This window comes from Euprymna scolopes, chromosome 15 (genome assembly GCF_053919585.1).
Source record: "Euprymna scolopes isolate OS-2025 chromosome 15, ASM5391958v1, whole genome shotgun sequence".
NCBI classification, from domain to species: domain Eukaryota; kingdom Metazoa; phylum Mollusca; class Cephalopoda; order Sepiida; family Sepiolidae; genus Euprymna; species Euprymna scolopes.
In genome coordinates, this window is record NC_136496.1 from 131,765,117 (window position 1) to 131,788,464 (window position 23,348).

Genomic DNA, 23,348 nt, shown 5'->3' on the forward strand with positions numbered 1-23,348 from the left:
TTTGCTTTTCAAGTGAGTTAATTCGTATCACAGCATAGTTTTTGACAATAAATCGTACTTCTTATGTTAAACAGATCATGACCAGTGACAGCTTACTGACAATAATTTTTTGCATTATAAAACCGTTCACTTCTTCCATGTAATTTTATCGATTACGCCATTCACGTAAAACGTGCTTACAAAATGTATAGTCCATTTAGGCTTACCCCGTTCACTGTTTTCCACTGTACAATGCCGGATTTCAATAATATTTTTTTAAGGTTTTTCTTTCTTTCAGGAAATACACTAACATGCCCCAAACTAGCCGAATGCCACCTTTTCGTTAGTTATGTTTATTTTATGTTTTTGTTCTATGCTTTCTACTGGATGAAACGCACCATGGATTTAACCGAATCGAAGCTTATTTATGCCATTTTTTTTTTTGCTTTTCGCTGTGTTTCTTTGTTTTTCCCAACACGTTCATCATTTCTTTCCCTTATTTCTGCTTTCTGTTTTCCCAATTTCTTTTTTTAAAAAAGTCTTACGTTTGTTTGCTGTTTTTTCTTTTGGTTTTTCCGATTTTTTTTAAAGAAGTTTAACATCGTTTTTTTTTATAATACTTAAATAGGGTTATTACTTCGCTTTCTTTTTTTTATCTTACACACACACCTCCAAAAACCCAGGCAACGCCGGGTACCCCCCGCTAGTATTTCATATATGAGGGAGAAAGAGAGAGAGAGAAAGGGAGAGAGAGACAGAGAGTAAGGGAAAGAGAGAGAGAGGGGGAGAGAGGAGAGAGAAAAGTGCTCTATTAATGCCATTTCGTTTGGTATATTTTTCTTTCAATTTAGAAGCAGCAATTTAAAATCAATTGAACGTTCATTGCTCTACCAAATATAATGGAGTTTTTATAGACCCATTTTATGTGGATGACAATTTCATTAACTAGCCGTCGATATGGTGAGTACCAATGGCATTGGAGTTGTTAGAATTTAACACAGACTAAGAAACACACATGCTCTTATATCGATTATAAATAAGATTGAAGAAAAATATGAAATTGTAAATGTCTTAAAAATAGACTAAAATAATTCTGAAGCCAAGGGAAGCTACTCTTGTACGCCTGAATTATTTATTCCGACAGGAGTTGCTTCCCATGAAAACTATTTTTTGTTCCGTACTTGCTTAGTTCAGTCAAAACATTAAAAAAGAAAATATTGAAAAGAATTATATTGTACGTACTTGTTATGGAATAAAGTTTTTATTAAAAAAAATCAATTTGATCCAGTAATTTTTTTTCTTTTTTGCAGAGAAAAATCAAAATTTAATGAGATCGACGGTCTAGCGGCCATCTTGCCTATTTCACGGATGAGGAGGGGGTGCCTTAAGAAAAGACAAAATAAAAAAGGGATTAAAAAAGGGCAGAAAAACTGTAAAATAAGTGTAAAAAAAATATTTATCGAGGTATTTTTTCTGCCCATGTTTCAAAATAATCTCGGCAAATTTTGACAAACTTTAAGCTGTGACTGGAATTATCTCCCCTGGCGCCCCTCTCCTCGTCGGCGAAATAGGCAAGATGGTCACGACAGGATCAATCTCATTAACATTTGATTTTCCTCTGTAAAAAAAAACAAAAAAAAAAAAACAAAAAAAAAAAAAACACCTACTTGATTAAATTAAAGGTTTTTTATGAAAACTTTATTCCATAACTAGTACGTACGATGCATTTTTTTTCAATATTTTGATTTTTTAATGTCTTGGTTAAACTAAGCAAGAACCTTTTTATAATAACTATCAAAAGAAAAGAACAGAAAAGTGTGTTAGTTTCTCGTTTACTTTAAAGAACAAAGCTGTAGTATTTTAGTTTTACGTAACTTTGACAGTTATTAAACGGTAAGAAAATACACATGGATATCAATGCATGTTGTAAGGTCATATGGGAAAATAAAACAAAATACAAAGGTCTTATGTACGACCTGCAAAGAAACTGGAATCTGAAGATCTCTATTATTTCAGCATTTATAGGAACAATCAAACTCATGAAAAAAGAATTTGAAAAAAATACCTGGCAAATAAAACTGGTGAACAAAATTAAAGAGAGGCACACACAATTGCACTTGGAACAATTAGAATCTGAAAAAAGAATGTATGAGATAGCAGGTGAATGTCTGGCGTCTGACAGGATGCACCATCTCCATCTAGCACTAAATGATAAAAAAACTTTTAAAAAGTTAAAGCAATAAAACAAGCTGAAACATGGTGGAATTCTTGTGTAGATGTGACTCTTCGCATCTATACAAGAAGGCCACCATATTTAAAACTTTTTGATTTTTTTCAACAGCAACATAAATGCACGAGACATATGCATGTGCATTGGACATAAATGCATATGCACTGGACATAAATGCACGAGACATGTGCATATGCATTGGACATAAATGCACGAGACATGTGCATGTGCATTGGAAAAAATGCACAAGACATATGCATTGGACATAAATGCATGAGACATATGCATGTGCATTGGACATAGACGAGACATATGCATATGCATTGGACATAAATGCACGAGACATATGCATTGGACAAAAATGCACAAGACAAATGCATTTGGATATAAATGCACGAGACATATGCATGTGCATTGCACGTAAATGCATGAGACATATGCATGTGCATTAGACATGAATGTACGAGACATATGCATGTGCAATTGATATAAATGCACAAGACATATGCATGTGCATTGGACACAAATGCACGGACATATGCATGTGCATTGGATATAAATGCATGAGACATATGCATGTGCATTGGACGTAAATGCATGAGACATGTGCATGTGCACTGGACGTAAATGCACGAGACATATGCATATGCATTGGACATAAATGCACGGGACATATGCATGTGCATTGGACATAAATGCACGAGACATATGCATTGGATATAAATGTCTGAGACATATGCATGTGCAATTGATATAAATGCAAAAGACATATGCATGTGCATTGGACACAAATGCACGGACATATGCATGTGCATTGGATATAAATGCACGAGACATATGCATGTGCATTGGACGTAAATGCATGAGACATGTGCATGTGCACTGGGCGTAAATGCACGAGACATATGCATGTGCACTGGATGTAAATGCACGAGACATATGCATGTGCAATTGATATAAATGCACAAGACATATGCATGTGCATTGGACACAAATGCACGGACATATGCATGTGCATTGGATATAAATGCACGAGACATATGCATGTGCATTGGATATAAATGCACGTGACATATACATGTGCATTGGATATAAATGCACAAGACATATGCACGTGCATTAGACACAAATGCACGAGACATATGCACGTGCATTGGAAATAAATGCACAAGACACATGCATGTTCATTGGATATAAATGCACGAGACATATGCATGTGCATTGGACATAAATACACAAGACATATGCATGTGCATTGGATATAAATGCACGAGACATACACATGTGCATTGGACATAAATGCATGAGACATGTGCATGTTCATTGGACATAAATGCATGAGACATGTGCATGTTCATTGGACATAAATGCCCAAGACATATGCATGTGCATTGGATATAAATGCACAAGATATGTGCATGTGCATTGGATATAAATGCACAATACATATGCATGTGTAATTGATATAAATGCACAAGACATATGCATGTGCATTGGATATAAATGCACAAGACATATGCATGTGCACTGGACATAAATGCACGAGACATATGCATGTGCATTGGATATAAATGCACAAGATATGTGCATGTGCATTGGATATAAATGCACGAGACATATGCATGTGCATTGGATATAAATGCACAAGATATGTGCATGTGCATTGGACATAAATGCACGAGATATGTGCATGTGCATTGGACATAAATGCACGAGACATATGCATTGGACATAAATGCACGAGACATATGCATGTGCATTGGATATAAATGCACAAGATATGTGCATGTGCATTGGATATAAATGCACAAGACATGTGCATGTGCATTGGATATAAATGCACAAGACATATGCATGTGCATTGGATATATATATCCAATGCACATGCATATATCTTGTGCATTTATATCATATGCACATGCACATGTCTTGTGCATTTATGTCCAATGCACATGCATATGTCTCGTGCATTTATATCCAATGCACATGCATATGTCTCGTGCATTTATATGCACATGCACATATCTTCTGCATTTATGTCCAATGCACATGCATATGTCTCGTGCATTTATGTCCAATGCACATGCATATGTCTCGTGCATTTATATCCAATGCACATGCACATATCTTGTGCATTTATGTCCAATGCACATGCATATGTCTCGTGCATTTATATCCAATGCACATGCATATGTCTTGTGCATTTATATCCAATGCACATGTCTCATGCATTTATGTCCAATGCACATGCATATGTCTCGTGCATTTATATCCAATGCACATGCACATATATTGTGCATTTATGTCCAATGCACATGCACATGTCTTGTGTATTTATATCCAATGCACATGCATATGTCCCGTGCATTTATATCCAATGCACATGCATATGTCCCGTGCATTTATGTCCAATGCACATGCATATGTCCCGTGCATTTATATCCAATGCACATGCATATGTCCCGTGCATTTATATCCAATGCACATGCATATGTCTCTTGCATTTATATCCAATGCACATGGATATGTCTCGTGCATTTATATCCAATGCACATGCATATGTCCCGTGCATTTATGCCCAATGCACATGCATATGTCCCGTGCATTTATATTCAATACACATGCATATGTCTTGTGCATTTATATCCAATGCACATGCATATGTATTGTGCATTTATATCCAATGCACATGCATATGTCTTGTGCATTTATATCCAATGCACATGCATATGTATTGTGCATTTATTTCCAATGCACATGCATATGTATTGTGCATTTATTTCCAATGCACATGCACATGTCTTGTGCATTTATATCCAATGCACATGCATATGTCTTGTGCATTTATGTCCAATGCACATGCATATGTATTGTGCATTTATGTCCAATGCACATGTCTTGTGCATTTATATCCACTGCACATGCACATATCTTGTGTATTTATATCCAATGCACATGCATATGTCTCGTGCAATTATGTCCAATGCATGTCTCGTGCATTTATGTCCAATGCACATGCATATGTCTTGTGTATTTATGTCCAATGCACATGCATATGTCTTGTGCATTTATATCCAATGTGCATTGGACATAAATGCACAAGTCATATGCATGTGCATTGGATATAAATGCACAAGACATATGCATGTGCATTGAACATAAATGCACGAGACATATGCATGTGCATTGGACATAAATACACAAGACATATGCATGTGCATTGGATATAAATGCATGAGACATTTGCATGTGCATTGGATATAAATGCACGAGACATATGCATGTGCATTGGATATAAATGCACAAGATATGTGCATGTGCATTGGACATAAATGCATGAGACATCTGCATGTGCATTGGATATAAATGCACAAGATATGTGCATGTGCATTGGACATAAATGCAAGAGACATATGCATGTGCATTGGATATAAATGCACAAGACACATGCATTTGCATTGGACATAAATGCACGAGACATATGCATGTGCATTGGATATAAATGCACAAGATATGTGCATGTGCATTGGACATAAATGCCCGAGACATATGCATTGGACATAAATGCACGAGACATATGCATGTGCATTGGATATAAATGCACAAGATATGTGCATGTGCATTGGACATAAATGCCCGAGACATATGCATGTGCATTGGACATAAATGCATGAGACATATGCATGTGCATTGGATATAAATGCACGAGATATGTGCATGTGAATTGGACATAAATGCACGAGACATATGCATGTGCATTGGATATAAATGCACAAGATATGTGCATGTGCATTGGACATAAATGCACGAGACATGTGCATGTGCATTGGACATAAATGCATGAGACATGTGCATGTTCATTGGACATAAATACACAAGACAAATGCATGTGCATTGGACATAAATGCACAAGAAATATGCATGTGCATTGGATATAAATGCACAATACATATGCATGTGCATTGGACGTAAATGCACACGTCATGTGCATGTGCATCGGACATAAATGCACGAGATATGTGCATGTTCATTGGACATAAATAACCAAGACATGTGCATGTGCATTGGACATGGATGCACAAGACATATGCATGTGCATTGGACATAGATGCATGAGACATATGCATGTGCACTGGGCATAAATGCACGAGACTGGACATAAATGCACGAGACATGTGCATGTGCACAGGAGTACATTTACTGCACAAATCGCATCAAATTCGAAATAAAGTGCTTTTAACATAACAGGTAAAAATTAGTTGAAGTCTGAAGTAATTCACAATTGTTTTTTAACCTGAAGTGTTTGGCTTAAAACTGAATTTTTATCAAATACTTTATCCACTAAACCATAGGCCTTTGCGGAAAATTCTAGTACAGATTTGGAAAGCTTTAAACTTTTTTGTTTCACTCATTATTTCTTATTTGTTGTTTAATTATTGTCTATCACTTTCATCACTTGATTCATCGATTGGAAGTCTAGAGCTCCTCATTTCCCTTCTAACTGTTCATAATTGTACAGAAATCCCATTTATTTGAAACAATCCCTTCTTTTATGATCTGACTAGCAGGGTGATCCAGCATTGCCCGGGTTTGAATGATGATTGATGATATACATATGTAACTATATGTGCATGTATAGCGTGCTACCATGGAAATAAATACTTTAAACTCGTTTCTTTTTTTGACTGCATGCAAATATTGATTCAGACGACACAATGCATCAATTTAATTATTTATTCCAATTTATGTTGAAGATGAAAAGTTTTATAATTGCCGAGGTGGAATGATATCAAGCAGGCGCAAGGCATTTTGCATCACTTGGTGCACAGCTGACATCAGATGCAGACGTGCAAACATTGTAGGCAACAAATGGGGACGAGGTTCCTGCAAAGAGAAAATAATAGAAATAATAAAATCAAAAAGAAAATAATGCAAAAAAATAAAATTGTGCCAAAGATGAGTATATTTACTAATGACATAATGCTCTATAATAGACATGAAGGAAAAAAACCGAATATACACATATGCAAACCAATAACAGAAACACTAAAATAGTTTGTTTCCTTGGATAGCTGGACTTTAGAGTTCCCTCCCTGTTCTCTGCTTCCCTGACTGTACTGACCTGCTGAAAGAATGTGAACAGACATATCGCTGTTCACCTCCCCACAGTACCTTTGTAGATATGATCCAAATAGTAGCAATATGTTTTGTTTCGGACAAAAAAAACAAAAAAAAAAAACATTCCATACATCAAGAATGGGTCACGTAATGGACAACTTTTTTTTTTTTTTTTTTACATAAGCATCACCACATTATCAAGGCCAAGAGGCCACTCAAGGATAAGGGTTAAAGAGTGTACAGTAGAAATTGGACAATATAGTAATCATTAGTAATGAAAATTTGGTAAATTTGATAACTTATATGGAACGGCTCATCAAGAACTTATTTACGTTAGACTTGAACACAACCATATTGTAGTCAGCCGGAAAATTTTGCATGTTTGTTTCATAGCAATATTCAACTGTAATTTCATAGCATTATTGAATGCAGGTTGCTATTTGACACGCATAATAGAATGCAGGTTGCGATTTGACACGTATAACTGAATGCATATAACGATATGCTAAGGTATTTCATGTTTGTTTATTTTATATGTTGATATGTGTTGTAAATTTTTAAGAAATTAACTTCCAAACTATATTGTATTCATGTATACATTATTACCTTCCATACATATTTAAAAAAATGAAATTGTCCAATCAGCAAAAGTAGTGAATAATTTGGTGTGTGAACATAAAAAATTCCAACTTTAAAATGAATTGTTCCAAAATCAAATTGTCCTCCTGTGACCAAAACAATAAAATTGTTTTGATATTTTTCAAAAAGTACACATTTATTTTATTGATTTTAGAAATATTACGCTGATCATTATTTTTATGGTAAGAGAAGAGGGGGAAGAGGAGGGGATGAGATATGGTAAAAGAATTCTGTTCTTATGCTGCATGCACTAAAAGCAGGTTGAACCAGCTTTGTCTTGAATATTAAGTTGTGTGTGTAGTCTGACCAAGCAAGATAATTTTAACAAAGTTAGCTATTTTTGTTTTTTGTCTAGAATTCCATTTTTATCAAAAAGCAAATATAAAAGAATAATCTGTATAAGGTACGTACAATAGACAAAAACAAAAATATCATATTCCAAAAATCACATAAATTAATCAAGTAGATTTATTTTTTAAAATGGAAATCAAATTTTATGAGTAACTGAAGAGACTATTTTGCCCGCCATTTTAAAAAGAAACAAAGGGAGATAACCTAACAATAATTCAAAGTTACAGGATTTATGTTGTAATGCTAATGGATTCCAATTAATTGCTTAAAAATGATTTGCTTTATAAAAATAAAACTATTTGATCAATTTACATAATTTTTGGAGGATGATATTTTCATTACATCATGTGTATGTACATCACACAGAATTTTCTTTATTTTTGTTTTGAATTTGGAGGGAATTCTGAACAAGAACTATTATTTTTTCAGGGAAATATTGCTGTTCTTTTATAACCAAACTAGCAGGGGGTACCCGGTGTTGCTCAGGTGTTTGGAGGTGTGTGTGGTTTTGGGTAAATCAAAACTTCGGAGGGGGGTAAAAAAAAAGTTTTGGTAGGTAAGTATGAGGATTGAACCCGAACCCTTGAGGCAAAGTTGGAAATTAAAGTGTGAAAAAAAAAAACATGCGACGTTAACCATTGGACCACCACGAAATACTAATGGAAACATGTTTGAATTTATTAACAGAATTGACACGTGGCCACAATAAAAGTTAACTCTGCTGCTTCTATTTGACCTCATTTGTAGGTGTAAGTCAATTTAACATGCTACTTCTATGCATGCACAAATATACATTTATACCTTTAACAATTTTATTCTTAAGTTTTTATATGCATATGAACTTAGCTTAGATGGTAACCAATAGTGATGGAGAGCTATATGTTTTGGTTTCGATTCTAGCTGATGGCACCCAAGTTAAACTTTTTTCTTTTTTTTAACTTTTGAAATAATTATTATGTATTGGGTACAATATAATAATCAATAGAGTATTGACTCTATAATAATAAATACAAAATCTGCATAAGTTAAAATATCATAGTTAAGCATATTTTATAATTGAGATATATATATATATATATATATATATATATATATATATATATATAATTCTTAAGTTTTATTAAAAACATATTATAACCTTATATTTAAACCAAATTTAGATTTATAATTTTATTCTATTTTTTATTCTCAACCCATATTAATTTGCTTATCAAGTAAATATTTTCTTTTTTATTTTTTCCAGATACATCTGCCTTACTTAAAAAATTGCTAGGTTTATTTATGGTGTCTTTTACATATAAAAAAAAAACACCCAATACTTTTGTTGATGAGAAGACTTTGTTTAAAAAAAATATATGTCAAAATTATTGTCCGTGGCTTAATGTCTTTCACAATAAAAACATTGTTTCCAAAACGATCGTACAAATTATTGACTTTGTTGTTGTTCCTTCTTATGAAACAGATTTTTAATTTTTAATTCTAATTTGAATTTTAAATTATCAATCACATTACTATATATATATATATATATATATATATATATATATATATACAGTCTTTGAAGTTTTTAACCGTTAACCAATTTTGGCATTTTGTAGATGTGCAATGTAAATGGAAACGCCTTGAGATTATTGTAGCTCTATTTTTAAACTGCAAAATTTCGTATATATATATATATATATATATTTCGTACATTTATAAGCTACAATCAACATCCAAATGAATGGTTTGACGATAATTACGGTTTTCAAAAGGCGAACAATTAAAAGATACATCTGCCTTACTTAAAAATTGCTAGGTTGATTTATCGTGTCTTTTACATATAAAAAAAAAAAACATCCAATACTTTTGCTGATGAGGAGACTTTGTTTTAAAAAAAATACTATGTCAAAATTATTGTCCGTGACTTAATGTCTATCACAATAAAAACATCGTTTCCGAAACGATCGTACAAATTATTGACTTTGTTGTTGTTCCTTCTTATGAAACAGATTTTTAATTTTTAATACTAATTTGAATTTTAAATTATCAATCATATTACTAATATATATATATATATATATATATATATAAAGGATAAAAGTCTATATTCCAAATTTCAAGATGTTGACTATCTTACCATTTATTCCTTTAAGTATGTTGACATGCACGATTCTTGACAGCACCTTGAAATTTGGAATATAGACTTTTCTCATTTATTTGTTATATGATGTAATTACATTGAGTTTTATAAATTAAAGGATTGGTAGAAATAAAATGCGAAATATAATTGAAGAAACATATTTCCGCATAAATATATAGATATATATTTATATGAACATGTGAAAATATTATTTTATTCTTTAAATATATGTGTCATTTCAATTAGTTTTGCTCATAGATTGTTATAATTTTTAGTTAATTTTCATCTTACCGTTAAGATGTGAACTCGACTATAGTAGGAACTGAAGCAGTGACTCAAAGAAACCAAGAAACTGACAACCTAAACAAGAGAAGGAAAAAATAATTAAAATCACAAAACAAACATTTTATATTCAACTAGCATTGTTGCTCGCTATTGCTTAGATGCATCGATAACAAAACAGAAGTATTAAAAAGCACAAAATTTTCTTTTATTATAACACCTTATTTCTATAAAACCTTTCCTTCTCTAATTTACTTTGATTCTTTTCACACCCTCATGATTTTGTTCTTGATGACTCAAAAAAAAAATTTTTTAAATTTGTCTAAGGCAATGCTAAAAATAAAAAATTAATTTTGCGGGTGTATCCTTGTGTAGTTTTTGACTTTTAGCAGGGCACCCACATACACACTTGGACAACAGCACTTCATATAATGATTTAGGCTGCAGATAATACATTTGCATGATATAAAAATATAAAAGATAATTTCAGATCTCTATGCAGAGTGTCCAAAAAATTTTTATATTATCTTGCAGATCAATAAGTTTGAGAATTTATGCTTTGTTTTAATGGCATATCAACCATTTTTTGGTTATTTAACTTTAAATCCAATGAATTTTGAAAAATTTTTATGCTTCAAGTTTTTTATATCTTCAAATATTTGTTCATTGCATTTAGTTTGATTGTTTTTGTAAAGAAAAAAATGTTTTCATTTTTGGCTTTACTGAACATAATTGAGTTTTGCTTGAAATATTCAATTTCATTGAGTTAGACTTAACAGTTGTTAAAATTATGTGACATTTTTCGGAGGGACACTATATATTTTTGGACCATCACTAAATGTTAACGTTAGTAAAATGTCAGGGTCAAAAACATCTTTAGAATCGGTAAGAAAATTAGAAATAAGTTAACACTCTCTTTGCCTGTCAGTTGAGTCTTAGACTTCCACTGGTACCATGTAACCCAGTGCTAGCTGCCTCATGGTTGGGTTGTCGTTGACTAAACCGGCTCCCCCGCCTGGGATAACCTGGGGGAGGAGGGTGTGAGAACACCCAGCAGGACCAAAAACAAGACCTATCAAAGGTCGGATGAGCTTCTTATGAGCCAACGGCTATCTCCTGCAGCCAGAGTCGGTACCAACGTATCAACCTTGTCTTCCCTTGGGTTCTACCAGCTCTGGTCAAGTTCCACTCGTGCCGCTTGGGCAACACACGAGTTTCTTCGCCCAGGATCTCACAATGGTCTCTTTCTAGCTCTTTGAGTTCTAGAAAATGTTTTAGAATAGCAAAAATAACAATCATTTACATTAGATTTTATGACAGCCTTTAACAGAAACAAAAAGAAAAGATCTAACTCAATGGTTCAGTTATAATAATGTATGGTATATATATATATATATATATATATATATATATATATATATATATATAATGATTGCTGCATCTTTCCAGATGATCACCGTAACATTGAGTTCTCCCAATCTTGTCGTTCATGCCATCTCAGATGACTGCACTCCTGCCACAGATTCACACATCTTGAAGCAGATGTGACACACAAATTGAGCAATTTTCACTGAGTTGTTTCCTCTAGAGGCTGAAGGGTATTCTTATGAACAATCATGTCTTCTCAAACCAACAGTAAACTTGCAAACTTTGCTGCATATTAAACAGATTGTTTGGTTCAAAGTTGACCTGAACATGAGCTTTGTGTGACTTAAGGTGGTTGACGTAGCCAGCTTTTCACAGAAGCACTTGTTCACAAGTGTCATATTTTCAGCTCTCTTTATATATATATATATATATATATATATATACACACACACACATGTATATTATATGTTTATATGAAAGAAATTAAATGATGCAAGTTGAAATTTACAAAATTTATTATTCAAGGGAATATATATATATATATATATATATATAGGGAAAACAAAAGAGTTTTTTATTTATTCCATGGAGTTTCAAAAAATTAGCCTTTTTTTATTCAGAGAAAATAACTAGAACAATAAAAATATAGAAATGCTATATAAAAAAAAAAGCAACTTTATTGAAGATGTTCTCATCATTGCTAAGTGCTGAACTGAAATATTTGAGAATCCATGAATTTAGATGATGTCATGTTCGTTTTTGCTAATAACTTGATAAAAAAATTTTTATAAAAAAAAAGAAAAACTGGAATGTACTTTTTTTAGTTTTACCTTGTGTGTGTGTATTTCTGATCGTACTGCATCTGTGACGAGAGACAAAGTGCTTTGCACAAGCGACGGGTAAGGCTCAACAAAGTTGTAGAAAAGCAACCATTCCTCCTGGATGAAGGATCAAAAAAATAAAAATACTAAAATACTGAAATGATATGAATTAAAACTATGAAATTAAATGAGAAAAATAATTTTCTCTCCGCAATGTACATTACATCCTGTTTTTCCTGAAATAAAAACAAAAAAAAACAAAACAAAAAGGTTTTACTCTTTCATACTAAACATTTATTATTAACTAATGATTTTCACCTGGCATTGTTTCTTTACCTTGAAGGAATCGTTAAAAAATAACATTTGCAATATGAGGTCAAGGAATAAAAAAACATATTTATGGAATGATGTTCTTAAAACAAAGAAAATAAAAACCTTTGTTGACGCTGCATTTCTCATAGACAATTCAAAATGAATTCGTTTTTATTTACTTATTTTAAATTTTACAAATACCAATAAAAATGATAATTTGATGCATAAACTTTTAAAAAATACATTCTTTACAGAAATATTCTTTGTAATATGAGGTCAAGTAATAAAGAAAGTTTTAATTAAAATAAATAAATATAACAATTAAAATAATCGTTTTTGGAACTTTTTCCGCTTCTAATACATCAAAAGTTACAATTTTTCAGATTCCGATTAATCGTCACACCACTATGATATACATATACAATTAGTTACAAGCCCATGTAGATACAATAAAAAACCACTAATCTTCAACTTTTTTTCCTGATTATTTTTTATTTTTTTTACAAAGGAGTCATATCAAGGCTCAGAGGCTATTCAAGGATAAGTGTTAATGACTGTATGGTAGTCATTGGGACAATATCATAATAATCATTAGTCGCGGAAATTTGGTAAATTGGACTACTTAAGGGGATGGCTCATCAAGTATTTGTTTACATTGGACTTGAAAACAACCATATTGTAGTCAGCTGGAAAGCAGGCAAACAGAATAGAGTTCAACAGATGGGCAGCTCTAAGAAAGAAGTTTTGTTCATGGAATCCATGTTTAGGTTTAGCCACAGATAAAGAGTGGGGGAAATTATTAATAGTTTCAGCTAGACAAGTGTTTTTTGTGAAAGTGGGACCATAGATTATCCTGAAGATTAAAGGGAAAGACATTCCGAACAGTTTTTATTTTTTTTACAATTTTGAGTATTTGCATTTTAACAATGAAACTAAATTTACGAACCGAAAATGCTTCATTCACGATAATTTCCTGTTTTCTATGAGTCTGGCATACTTTTAGTTCTCTGTGCCATGTGATACATCTTTTTGCTGCTATCTTTTTGTATATGTTTATTTTTAAATACAAGTAACTTATTTTAGTAATCACAGTGTATTTTAGTTCTATTTTTAAAATATGAAATATTTTTTTAATTTTGTTATATGGCATATTAACTCTTTTCAAGTCATTTCATGTTGAATCAAGTTGGATTTATATCACATTGCTTTCAGAAGGAAATTTAATAGTAAAAGCGGAAACATTACTCTTAGAAGGAAACTATGAGAGATGGAGGAATTACTCGCTGAAAACACCACTCTCAAAAATAAAAAAAAATTTGATAATAGAAGAACTTAACTTCTTTGAAAACATTCTTTAGCATTGGTAATTTTCTTTGTTTTTAACTGCCTTCTAGTATTTAGTTAGAGAGAAAAATAAAAATGAGAAATAAAGATTTTATTTTGTGAAGAATCAGATTGAATAATGCAGTTGGAGACGAACTTAGACATACTGGGGTATAATATAACCAACTGATCGATTAAATCAGGCCTGTCTGACCTTCCATCTAGCCAAAATAAGTGTCCAAGTGAATGAATGCTTAACCACCAGCATCCTGTCCTATGGCATCATAAGTCCATAAGTCATCATCCACATCCAGCAGGTGGTCCAGTTTTTTTTAGTAGGGAGAGGGTTGTAGTGGGATAATTTGTGGCTCTGCTTAGTTAATTCTGTTCCATGTTTGAAATTCCAAATTGAGACAGATTCCAAGAAAAAATAACTAAATGATTTTATTTTACAAAACTAAAACAAAATAATCTACGTGAAACAATTTTTGGCATAATTACAAATAAAATAAATGTAAATTTTAATTTTATTACTTCTTTTAACTCTCTCTCTCTCTCTCTATATATATATATATATATGTGTGTGTGTGTAATGTCTATAGCTAGAATCCTAAGCATAATAATGACAGTATAAAATTCAAATCTGTATAGCTTAAAAATATTGATACTTTTATAAAAAATATTCTCAAATTCATTTAATCAAATATAAAATCTGTTTTGTTTTGAACAGGTAATTAAAAAAATATGTAATGTGAACAAACATTTTGCCACTTAACTTCTCACTCAAGATGAATCTGGCATCTATCACAGTAGCCCTTTATATTCTAGTGACAATATGTCTTGTTTGGACCATGCCTAAAAAGAGTTCAGTCTTAGGTCAAATTGAAATTCAGTGGTACAACTTACCTCTAACTTGAGGGTACTCATATCACACTTTGAAATAAGTGGAAGCTTTGGGTAGACACCTAACAAAGAAAAATGCAATTAAAATTGTATTAAAAAAATTATGTTAAGAGAATTTAAACAAAACAAAAACGAATTTTCATTATGAAAAGTTTGAAGATTAATTACTATATAATTAAGATAGTTGTGTATTAATTCATATATTTTGTATCACATTATATTTGAGATCTCATTGATTGATTGAATGAGGAGAGTGTGAGATGAGAGCATAAAAAGTGGAAGGAGGAGGTTGACTGATTTAGTAGCAAAATCAGAGGACAAAACAGACAGAAAATTGGCATCTATACTTATTTTACATATAAAGTTATCTTACAAGATTTTAAATGATGACCCATAAAAATAACATTTAATCTGATGTAACAAATTTTAATTCTGACTAACAATTTTTATTTGTTATTGTTTTACCATGTTATTAGCATTAAAAAACATATTTTGTTAGTTTAGTTTTCATTTTCTTAGTTAAAAAAAACTACTTGATCAATTGATATGATTTTTGGAATATGAAACGTTGTTCCATTGCGTGTACATATATCATAAAGATTTGTCTGTATTTTGGTTGTTTTTTTTTTTTTTTTAATTAATTTTCATTCTAAATAAGAACTGGAAAATAATATATTTTACAACTAATTTTTTTTCTTTTTTTAATATATATTTAAAAAATATGCAAATACACATTAAAAACTAAAATAACTTCACTGCATCACAGACAACGTCATGCATATACAGCAAATCATATAAATTAATTTACTAGTAGATTTCTTTTGTATTATAATTAATGTAAAGAAGAGGCAGTGGGAGGAGGAGGAGGAGGAGGAGGTAGGGCAGAAAAATTACAACTGCATACTCTATAATAATGGAACAGAGCACTAACAGGAGAGGAGTAGAGAAGTTGGTATAAGAAAAAGTAGGAGAAAACTTCCTTTAATAATTTCTTATGAATCAATTTCCAAGTTAAGTGATTTGGTTACACACTGACTACTCAGCTTACAGGCTGCATTGATTCCATCTGTCTCCAAAGAAACTTCTGTAGCCCCTTTGGAAATCACATTGAATACTGAAACATTGCATGAATGCTGACCTTAAGTGGGAATCGAGGTTTCTACTTATTAAAGCTTATAGAGAATATGACACTGGGATGAAAGGAGGTGGAGAGTGAAGGCAGGAAATTAAAAGTCTTGCTGAATTGTCACTTACCTTGTTTGACAGCTTTACGGTAGTTCTCAAACAACATTGCAAGCCGTGCACAGTTATAGATGACAAAGGGACCAGCTTGGTTGTCAATGGTGGCATCTGGTTGCTCTTTCCAATCAAGTAAATCTACCTTGACCTGAAGTTAACAAAACAATTTAAGCATTTTATTCCATTAACTCTTATACTCGAATAGCTTTTGGCCTTAGTAGTGATCTGTTAGTAAAACAAGAAAAAACTTGTTTGAAATATTTATATAATAATAATATATTAAGTCACTTCATGTTTGTATATACAATATCACCTTCCATATTAAAAACAAAAAATGAGATTGTCCAATCAGCAAAGACGATAGTTAACCTAATGTTGGAAAGGTAAACATTTCAAACTTTACTCATTTTAAAATCGGATTCTGTTGTCCCATCAACTAAAAGAGTACAATTTTAAATAAATACATCTAAAAAATATGACATTTTATTAATTTGAAGAATAAGTTTTGCTAACAATTATTTGTATGCTTCGAAGATAGAGAATATTTATTGCTTTACAAAAGAATTAGATTGCTACAATTTTAAATAAAGAAAGAACGGCTCATCTCCAAAATTTCTCCATATTAAAAACAAAAATAAAGAAAAATCTGTATGATGTATGTATCTGTGACAAAAGAAAAATATCATACTCCAAAAATCATGTACAAGAAACAGATGAAGTAGTTTTATTTTTAAACAAGAAAATCAAATGTTATGGCTAATCAAGGAGCGACCATCTCACGTACCATTTAAAAAAAAATCTCAAAAAGCAAGAAAAATAATTCAAAACTTGCGAGATTTATGTTGTAATGCCTACAAATTCCCATTAATTGCTTAAAAATGATATTCTTGATAAAAATGTAGTTATTTGATCAATTTATGTGAATTTTGGAATATGACAATTTCACATATATTGAAGCAAAAATTTCAGATTTAACCCTGACAATGGTACCAGATATATTTGCAATGAAAAAGTTTTCTTAAGTCTCATGGAATACAGAATATGATTGCTAAAAAAATGTTTTATAAAAAAAATCATTTTTAAGTGATTAATGGGAATTTTTAGACATTAAAACATAATTTTAGTAAATTTTAATTATTGTTGAGTTATTTCCCTTCATGTCTGGAAATATTTTTCAAAATAGTGAGCGATACAATTGTTGCATAAGCAATGCTGGACGATGCCAGATAACCTTTCTAGCCTAGGATAAATTGGTTGTTTGAAATTAAATTCTAGTTGAAATAAATGTTTATATAAATATAAACTAGAAAAATAATGTTTAGAGAAAAACAAAATGGATTTTAGAATGATTAAATTAATAACAATAATTTAAAAATAGGTCTGATGTAGTCTGACATAGAGGTTACTTAAGATGACGTGGATCTTTGAATGAGACGTGGAGATTGAATTAGTTAGAGGAGTTGAGTTTTTGGAGCTGACAAAAGAAGTTGGGTCCTCCGAACGACTAAGAAGTGGGTCGAATGCAACAGCCTGGAAATGTGAATAAAAACGGTGCTTGCAACTTTGAGAAGAAAAGGACTACCGGAATAAAGAAGTGTAAATATTATTTTATTGATGATTTTTGTGTTGGTCTGTTTCTTTGGAGAAGTTGAAGATCTTTATTCCAGATCCAATGGTTCAAACAGGTGAACTAAGAATGGAAGATATCGGATGAAATAACGAAATAATAAATGACGAGAAGGTATGGTCTGCATCATCGTTTTGAAATCTGTATATGTTGTGTGAACAATCCTTTAAATGTTATGCACATGTTGACATAACTACTAGATCAATATACAAATATATATATAATAATGTGTACACACACACACACACACACACACACACACACACACACACACACACCCAAATATATCTATTGGCATTTCAAACCCCTGTACATAACAGTCACTCCTCAGATAATTATTAAATTTGATTTTCTTGGTTAAAAATAAAACTACTTGATCAATTTATATTATTTTTGGAATATGATAATTTCATTTCATCATGGATACATACATCATAGAGGTTTTTCTTTATTTTTTGTTTTTAATATGGTGGGAATTCTGGACAAGAACTGAATGTCATTCTTTGTCTTTTCCAGATGAGATGTGCATTGCAGGTTGACTAAAGTGACTTCCTCTGCAAAATTCGATCATTTATGTTGGTCTCAATGAGTTTGAGATCATCTCTAACTAAATCATTCCAAGTTTTGTAAGCAATTCATTGTTTTTTCAGAAATGTGCAACAAAAAAGGAAAAAATAGGAAAGAAATTTCTTACCACATTCCTGCAGACCGTGCGGAGAAGTTCAAATTTGACACAGGCATTTAAAAGTCCTCTCATCATGCTCTCCCATTCAGAACCTGAGAGTCAATAAAAAGAAAAAACAATAATAAAAAAAAAGGCTAGCAAAGCGCAAGAGAAAAACAAGATGGTGGAGTGGTATAAGTCTGCAAAATTCTTTTTACAACTGAAACTGTGATGTTGATGAAGATGAAGAATCTAAACATGGAGTTCACCAATCGAAAGAAGACAAAAGACGGTGCAGAAATTTAATAATGAAGTGAAATAAGAACGGGAAACATGATGCAAAGTTTATGCAAATAAGGTAGACTCTCTCTACCAGAAAAAATTCTTAAACCTGCCAATATCCTAGATCTCTATAAAGACACTATTCATGGAGTATTGTTGCCACATGTGTCCATGTAGCAACTACTAACTTCTACCTCTAAAACAGAATTCTACCCTAATAGGTCTCGCTGTTACAGAGCATGTATGAGCACGTGGGAAAATATCAGCAGCTGTAAGATAGCTTGTGAGAATATTAGCAGTAGTAGCGAAAAAGAGCCACATATGCAAATTAGGCAAGCTGGTGTGACAAAAAAAAAAAAAGAAAAGGACACCACATGGTCAGGGGAAGGAAAAAGGTGAGAGGAGCATGTGACATCAAGACAGGGAGAAAGAAAAATGGTAATAAATGACTCATTTAAAAAAAGAAACAAAAACCAAGTCAGATTTATTTATTTATTTTGGTTTGTTTGTTCCAATTAGGTCAACGAGGTCATAAAGAGTTAATATCCTGTTTTATATGCTCAGTTGGCTTTAAAATATGACTTCAAAAGTAACCTATTTCTGACCAGGTTTAATTTATTCTTCTTTCACTGAAATCCATTTTTATCATTTCCTTCCATGTTTTCCTTGGCCTTCATCTACAAACTGGACCTGCTACCTCAACTGTTCTACATCTACTGATCCAACAACTCTCATTCATTCATTCATTCATTCAATGTGGACATACCATACAAAGTCTCGTATTCTGCTCATATCTTCCGATACTGTAAGAATTAATTTTCAATTTATTTGAGAAAGACAAAGTTAAAACATAAAACACCAAGAACTGACATGGAAGCTTCTTTTTCTTTGACTATTATGCCAGAGTTGGGAAGCAAGTTACTTTATTTTTGTTTTCACATTAGACACAGGTTGTACATTGACCATGGCAACAGCAAGTGACTTTTTCGATGAACATCTGATTTACGTTTGTTTTGATGTGCCGTGGCCCGAGTTCATCATTCAGTTATTCCAAGCCTTTTTCTTGATTAAGATTTGTGTACATCTGTTTATTGTTGAAATCTAAAAGTATAAAATGTACTCCTACACAGCCAAATCCCCTTCATCATTCATTCCAATTGGTCAACAAATACCACAGGATAACCAATAGAAATTGCTTTTGTATATTTTTCTGTCAGCAAAGTTTTGATCCAATATGACTTGTCACAACACAACAGTCAATTTATCTCAAATCCAAACTCCTCTATTATTTGCACCAATTACACCAACACATGCACATACTACTACACAAGCACTCATCCCTTTCGTACTCTGTATACATTAAACAACATGAAATAAGCAGAGTTTATTTCTAAGAATTTCCCATCTGTGGAATACAATAGCACAAGACTACTTCCTTGCTGACTATAACATAGCTTTAAGTTCAATAGCAACAAATACTTGTTTTTTTTTTTACTTGAAATCATCCCAAGCAGGGCACATTGCCACTAAGACATAAGGTGATAGTGTGAATTTATAGGAGCATTCTAAATGGGGAGTTGTGTAACAAAATGCTTGTTCACATTACATTTAAAATTCTGTGTATTGACATAGTCAGGAAAACTGGGAGAAAGGAGTAAATTTCAAAAGCTAGAAATTTGAGGAAAGAAGCTATTAGAATGGAAAGACTCTGGTGAAGAGGCAGGATTATCTGATTAACAAAGTTATTTATAATGGGTGGGGGGCACCAATATAGCAAGTTGGTTGGAGCACATCCCAATGAAGTACTTGGGAAACAAGTGTAATATTATAGTGATGGTACAAGAACTAGAGCGTTATAGACATTAGACCATTAGATGTGTTTTTTTTTTTACTTTATTTAAGAGAGAGAGAGACCAGTGGTTGTCCTAAATAAAATCTTGTCTTTTCATGCATCCCAATAGTTTTATACATGATCCAGTAAACAAGATTTTATTTCATTTTGTCGCTTTATGAGATACAAACAATTGTTCTTAAAATGATAGAATCTTAACAATTGTTGATCGGAATGTATGAAATTGTGGGTGAATGTCTGGCATCCAGTAGAATGCCTACCCTCAGCTCGAATAAAATAAGAAAATTAAAAGAAACATAGTTGCTTTTGAGACTTGGATGTTTAGAGCAAAGGATGAATGCAAACTCTTTTGAAAACAACTTGAGAACCATGGTTAGCAAAACTTGTCTGGATAGAAACTTTTGAGTTTGGAAATGGCATCAGCAAAGTTATCAAGAAAGGAAGAATTAACTAGTTTGGTTACATCATCAGAAAAAGTGTTGAAAGCGATGTATATATTGAGAATTCAAGAATGAAAATATTTGGGGGTAGGTATCCAAAACGCTGGACTGACCATGTCTGCAAAGATGTAGATCTTCCTTTGCTAATAGTGGAAATATTGTCAAAAAAAACCCCAAAAAAACATGGATCATGTATCCAGAAATTGTGCAAAGATCCTTTGAGGATCATACAATAAAGTTAGAGAAAGACTGGAGTTTCTGTCACTTTTTTTAATTGTCAGGTGCGAAGATGTCACCACATGTAACAGTACTTGAGATGGCAACTCAATTTAGCAACTATGGCAAAAGAATATTTTTTGATGCTTTAACTCTATCTACTTCATTTGAAGTTCACTTGCAATCTTTTCAACATATGATTCAAGGATTCAGAAAACATTGAATGAAAATTTCTATTTTCTCATTGAAACACATCAAAACACATCAACTGCGGAATTCCATTCTTGTAAACCGAACAATTTATGCATTAGATGAATGTTAATATTGATGGAACAAATCAATTGATTTAATTTTAGTGACTTAAGTTAACTTAAAAGATACATGTACAATAATTAGATTTCTTACCTTGTCCCAGAATTCCATATTTCATCTTTGCAGCATCTTCCATTTGTTCTTGCCGCTTCCTACATTATCCAAAAAACAAAAATATGAGGATTTCGTTGGAGAATTTTTGAGGTTGGAATTCATTATTTGGATAACTAAAAGGAGACTTTTTAAAGGAAATCGCCCCAGACAGGCTGCTCTAAGGAGTTAAAAAAAATTTATTTCAAGGTCAAAAACTCACAAATAATAAGTGTTGAGTGAAATAGATTCTGACCAAAAAAACAACAATTCTTCCCTTTTTGTTAGAAACATCGATCATGAAATGTGATAACTAAAGGATAAAATTAGCAAAGCTAGGGTTACGCAGCTGCCGAAAGTAAACCCAAGACCCAGTTTCTACTCACCTTAGTTATCTTACTAATAAAAATTATTTTTCTGGAAACGTTGAATAAACAATAAGGCGAGAACAGTAATCCAATTAATTGAAATGATACAAATTACTGATTATCATCTGATTTTGGCATTTAAGATGCTGTGACTATCCCGGATTCTGATGTGGGCGACACTAGGTAATGTTTCATGCTTGCTCTCCATACTCTCTGACCAAAAGGGTTCATACCAGTTACACAGCAAGCAGTCAATTAACTTTGTATGGACTCAAGCTAGGTTTTCCTTGATCTTTCATGCATTCTCATATCTGGAGTACCCTGCATGTTATTGAGATGATGTTGATGTTTTCTCCCTTAATTGTCAACCTCTATTGATACACATGAACATCTGATTCTGAGAAATTTTACCTGAGATAAGTCAAAGCATCAAGAGCCCCAGAAGTTGTCTCAATTCCTTTTCGTTTTTGCACTGGCCCAAATTCTACATGGAACTGGAAAAAAATTATTTTAAATTACAAATCTATATAGAGATTAAAGTGTGGATTTTGGTAGTAATGAGATGTTGCATGCGAATATGACAACATGCAAAGTCTAAACTGGTGTTGCTTAATGGGTAAGAGTTTCTTAAGATTAATTACTACGCCAAACACTAACAAATTTTTTGATTACTTTTGTAATTCATATTGTTAATTTTTTTTTTTTTTTTTTTTTTTACATGGGTGTCACCACTTATCAAGGCCCAGAGGCCACTCGAGGATAAGGGTTAATAGGTATACATTAGTCATTGTGATTTTAGCATAATAAACA

The 23,348-nt window shown here is 32.1% G+C and overlaps 1 protein-coding gene across 3 annotated transcripts in view; it reads right to left on the reverse strand.

Annotated features, from left to right (window-relative positions):
- Positions 1 to 6,929: 6,929 nt before the first annotated feature.
- LOC145294151 (DALR anticodon-binding domain-containing protein 3-like) overlaps positions 6,930 to 23,348 on the reverse strand; it is a 33,738-nt gene continuing 17,319 nt past the window's right edge. For all 3 annotated transcript variants that reach the window (XM_080141260.1, XM_080141259.1, XM_080141261.1), the window contains exons 6-13: positions 22,950 to 23,032; positions 22,174 to 22,232; positions 19,009 to 19,091; positions 16,703 to 16,835; positions 15,452 to 15,510; positions 12,920 to 13,027; positions 10,731 to 10,799; positions 6,930 to 7,093 (exon numbers count right to left, since the gene is read on the reverse strand). In XM_080141260.1, coding sequence (XP_079997386.1) covers positions 6,974 to 7,093; positions 10,731 to 10,799; positions 12,920 to 13,027; positions 15,452 to 15,510; positions 16,703 to 16,835; positions 19,009 to 19,091; positions 22,174 to 22,232; positions 22,950 to 23,032 — 714 coding nt within the window. In that variant the 3' untranslated portion in view covers positions 6,930 to 6,973. The remainder of the gene's footprint in view (positions 7,094 to 10,730; positions 10,800 to 12,919; positions 13,028 to 15,451; positions 15,511 to 16,702; positions 16,836 to 19,008; positions 19,092 to 22,173; positions 22,233 to 22,949; positions 23,033 to 23,348) is intronic.